We start from the raw sequence: 4,052 nt of genomic DNA, 5'->3' as shown, positions 1-4,052 counted from the left end.
AGTATGTCGCCTTTAATTTGTGACTCTGTCGATGTAGTTCACTTTTAAGATCAATTAATTGAATTGGTAGCAAACCCAGTCTTGTAACAATATTGTGTTTTGTTCCACAAATCTGTATTTTACAATGCCGCCGTGATTTAGCCCAGATTATTTCGTTTTTTAAAAGCTCTGCAATAAGCTTATATACCATCATGTCTGCCAAGTCAACATGACTCGTTCTAATCTAAGGTTCAGTTCACTCAAATTGGCAACAAAAGTAAAAATGTTGACACTGTGAAACAGTAAACTTGATAGTTATGTTCGACTACTTCTGAGAAACAAGATAGTCTCCTTCTAGACTAAAACTACGTTTTTTAAATGAAACCTCTGTGATTATGTTCATATACATATAGTTGTATTTAAAGATCAAGCTACCCATATAGGCAACACATTAAAACCGCCTATGAATGGCCCGGATAACAAACCATGACTACTAGTAAAGTCAAATTAAGTACTTTTGTTTTCGTTACAGAAAATCATTTAGGGTAACGCCTTCGTGATTTATTTGACTAATTTCTTTTAAGGATCAAGCTCACTCAAATTGGCAACAAATTAAAACCGCCTTTGACTGGCCTGGGGGGTGTTTCACAAAGATCCTAAGTTGAACTTATCTCTAAGTTGGACTTAAAAAATATGGAAAGCCATTAGCATCTTTGAAAATATTTTGTAAAAGTTATTTTGAAAGGCATTCATTGTTTATTGAAATCATTCATATTTTCTATCATCAAGGAGATTTCATGTTCTGGATGTGGAATTAATAAAAAGTCTAAAATACTTGAATTTCTGCTTTTGAATATATTTCATTTAAAGACTCCGATGGCTGTCCATAATTTTTAAGTCCAACTTAGAGTTAAGTTCTACTTAGGATCTTTGTGAAACACCCCCCTGGATAAATAACTAACCATGACTACTAATTTAAAATAAGTATTTTTTTCGTTACGGAAAATCATTTCGGGTAACGCCTTCATGATTTAGTTTACTAATTTCTCTTAGGGACCAAGCTCACCTAAACTAGTAACAAATTAAAACCGCCTCTGACTGGCCTGGATAAGAGACTAGCCATGACTAGTAGTGTGAAATTAAGCACTGTTTTTCGTTACAGAAAATTATTCTTGATGACGCCTTCATAATTTGTCCTACTTAGTTCTTTTAGGGATCAAGTTCACTAAAATTGGCAACAAAACCCCGTCTGGTAACAATGACGTCACTATGGAACAAGACACTAGCAGAGTTACCTTTAACTACTACTGAGGAACGAAATTTTCGAGTTCCACAAAGTCTTGCAATTGATGTCCTTGTTCCGTCTTCGCGATCCTGAAATACCTGCGTAGAAAGAGAAAGAAACCGAATTTACGGGCTTATGATTAAGTATAAATAATTGAATAGGATAGTTGAGATATCCTGCGCTACACAAAATAATTTTGTTGTGAGATAATGAAAAACTGAAGGTCAAATGTGAAAGAATATAATTTAAATGACAAAATCATCTTTGATTGATCAAAATAGGTTCAGAGACGGCTGAAATATCCATAAATATAACCATTTCTAATATTTTGTGGTGCCCCACAAATATTTGGCAATTTTGAACTAGCCGTTGAAAACGAGATAGCGTCTTTATACGTTTTATTCCAGCCAATGCCAATATTGGATTTTTTGTCGGCCATTTCGTGTTGGTTGTAATAAGCACAACCAGCTGGCCTGCGTATTGTTATTATTAATTAATTAATTAACGGTCACCTTTTTTTTTAAAAGTGGATCTGAATTAGTATGATCGTATTCAATCTAAATTAATACATTTTGGGGTCTAGAATTACCTTCAAAGCACTTTTAGGTCCTAAAAAAGCACTAGAAATGTCCTAAATAAGAATAAGAGCAATAACCATGCACTTTGAAGGCATTTGCGGTCTGAAACAGGAGCTCAACTATCCCTTTAAGTATAAAACAATTGAACTCATCAAGTTACAGAGATGTTGACTAAGCAATTATGTTGGATGAAAAAGAAAGCATCTTGAAGTTTATCAGCCTCACATGAGTCAAACTTAGAACTCTTTATGATTTGCTTTATGATGTTTTTTAAATTAATAAAATGGAATCGGTAAATGACTAGAATCGGGAAGAATACCATTGGTATTTAAAAGCATGAGCAAGAACATGAAATGGGAGATGGAGAGGGGAATAGATGAAATTAAAAGAGCAGAGAACGATTTTAAAAAAAAAGGAGAATGGAAAGAAAAGAAGAAAGACTGATGTGAAAGGGAAGAAAGAGAGAGAGAGAGAGAGAGCGATCGAGATCTTTCATTTTTCATTATACGGAAACGTTCTAAAATTTAAGTATGAACAAACCACAACAGAGAGCTACATGTATATTGCAGTATTGTTACCTCTACATAGTCGTATATGCAGCCAGGAGCTGGTTCTAACTCGAAGCTTTGAAAGGTCAGATCAATCCAGTAACCCGGATTAACTTTAATTCTGGTGATGCAGTCAATATCGGTCGGGTAGTTCCCGGGATGATTAGGAGATGTGAACGAACCCTCTGATGCAAAGATGGTCTTATTGCAAGTGACTGTCAGTGAGGGAAGAAAATAGTGGATTGAATTCTCTTTCAGAAAAAATGCAAAGGTCTACTTTTATTCTACCAGTCTAAAAACAATTATAAATCAATCCCATTTTATCAGAAGCGAAAAAAATTATCCCCCAACATTGCCGGTAGCGCGCGCACCATGCGTATTTTCGGAAATCTCGCCGGTCCATTTTAGGCTCTTAAAATAACACATTCCACCTTTTTTTCAAAGCCACAACAAAGTGTTTCATGTTTTTGTTTCTTTTATAAATCAGATATGTCTGTTTGAATCCCCGAAATGAATATGGAAATTTGTATTAACCTGGATTCTTAGGTCCTTCTCTTTTTTTTTGTATTTTTATAAAAAGGAGATTTTAAAATCATTCAGCAAATCTGTCGGAAACTTCGTTCCAACATCATTGAACAGCACACCTTCTGCTCTTACCTCTACCATCTTCAAGACAAGCCGGTGCTTCACAGTGTTCCTCCAGCAAAGGTTCCAACCTATCCGCGCAGGTCACATGGGGGAGGATCTCGATTAGCCCCGCCGTGTTCTCCCGGACGCAGTATGCCTGACGGAACCTCATGCCAACCCCGCAAGATACAGAGCAGTCGCCCCACTCACCCACCTCCCATCTGTCAGTAAACGTAACAAATTTAGAAGAAGTTATTGTGGTTATGCATATCATTTTAGCTTACAGTCTGATAGCTTCGGGGGCATGTAACCAGGGGGCGTTTCACAAAGCCCCTTTTCAATGACAAATCGTAAAAAGCAGTGACAAATCTTCTGATAACCATTTAGAAGCAAGGAGTTCAATAGCTTATAACAAAAAATGTCATTTGTCACTGATGATAAGTTTTGTGAAACGCCCCCGAGGCCTCCCCTAAACAATCGAACAATCAAATACTGAGAAAAATAACATCGCAAAGACTTTCGCGAAATCAATTAAGTTCTATTTGAATACCCTGTTGTAAATCCTATATAAATCATGATCACGGCCCTGTTTTTTAAAACTGGATATCAATTACAGATGCTAAATTTCTATGATAAATTTGCCTCAGCCAATCAAATAGCACGATTTATTTGTTATTGATAACAAGGTTTATGAAACCACATGGCCCTTATTTCCTATACGTTATTGTAAATGCTAGCACATTTCTAAAGGTGACTGACAGGCTACTATTAGGTTTCATTTGAGGTTTACGAAATTCTTTGAGATCATGTTGCTATGGAAAATGGGAGGGATGGAGGAAAAAGTCATAGGGAGAGGGAACGAGAAAATAAATGGATACAACTTGTCACATCCTCCCCTCCCTTGATAAGATGGTTTCCAATAATTCCAAATAAATATAGCATCAACCCTCTGCTTACTGGTATCGGGTGATCCATGTATTAACCCTATGTGAATGAGAGAAATTAGAAGTCAACTGGTTAAGAACAAATAACACT

General features: G+C 36.1%; 1 protein-coding gene across 2 annotated transcripts; it reads right to left on the bottom strand.

Annotated features, from left to right (window-relative positions):
• Positions 1 to 1,151: 1,151 nt before the first annotated feature.
• Positions 1,152 to 3,236, bottom strand: LOC115918745 (bone morphogenetic protein 1-like). 2 transcript variants are annotated; one of them, XM_030989165.1, is made up of 3 exons: positions 3,048 to 3,236; positions 2,421 to 2,605; positions 1,152 to 1,362 (listed from the first exon to the last, which is right to left on the bottom strand). In XM_030989165.1, the coding sequence occupies exons 1-3, from the start codon at positions 3,187 to 3,189 to the stop codon at positions 1,189 to 1,191; spliced, it is 501 nt and encodes a 166-aa protein (XP_030845025.1). In that variant the 5' UTR covers positions 3,190 to 3,236; the 3' UTR covers positions 1,152 to 1,188. The 2 variants fall into 2 exon arrangements, with proteins under 2 accessions (XP_030845025.1, XP_030845027.1); XM_030989167.1 differs by having other exon boundaries at positions 3,054 to 3,236.
• Between the last annotated feature and the right edge of the window lie 816 nt (positions 3,237 to 4,052).

The sequence above is a fragment of the Strongylocentrotus purpuratus genome, unplaced genomic scaffold (assembly GCF_000002235.5).
Source record: "Strongylocentrotus purpuratus isolate Spur 01 unplaced genomic scaffold, Spur_5.0 spur5_scaffold_18, whole genome shotgun sequence".
NCBI classification, from domain to species: Eukaryota; Metazoa; Echinodermata; class Echinoidea; order Camarodonta; family Strongylocentrotidae; genus Strongylocentrotus; species Strongylocentrotus purpuratus.
This window is presented reverse-complemented; position numbering and strand designations above follow the sequence as displayed.

Bases quoted from the DNA above. Each gene is read 5' to 3' on its own strand.
- LOC115918745 (XM_030989165.1), bottom strand. From the start codon at position 3,189: ATGAGGTTCCGTCAGGCATACTGCGTCCGGGAGAACACGGCGGGGCTA. The intron at 2,606-3,047 runs GTAAGAGCAGAA...CCTCACTGACAG, and splicing joins TTGTCTTGAAGATGGTAGAG to TCACTTGCAATAAGACCATC. The intron at 1,363-2,420 runs GTAACAATACTG...CTTTCTACGCAG, and splicing joins GCATATACGACTATGTAGAG to GTATTTCAGGATCGCGAAGA.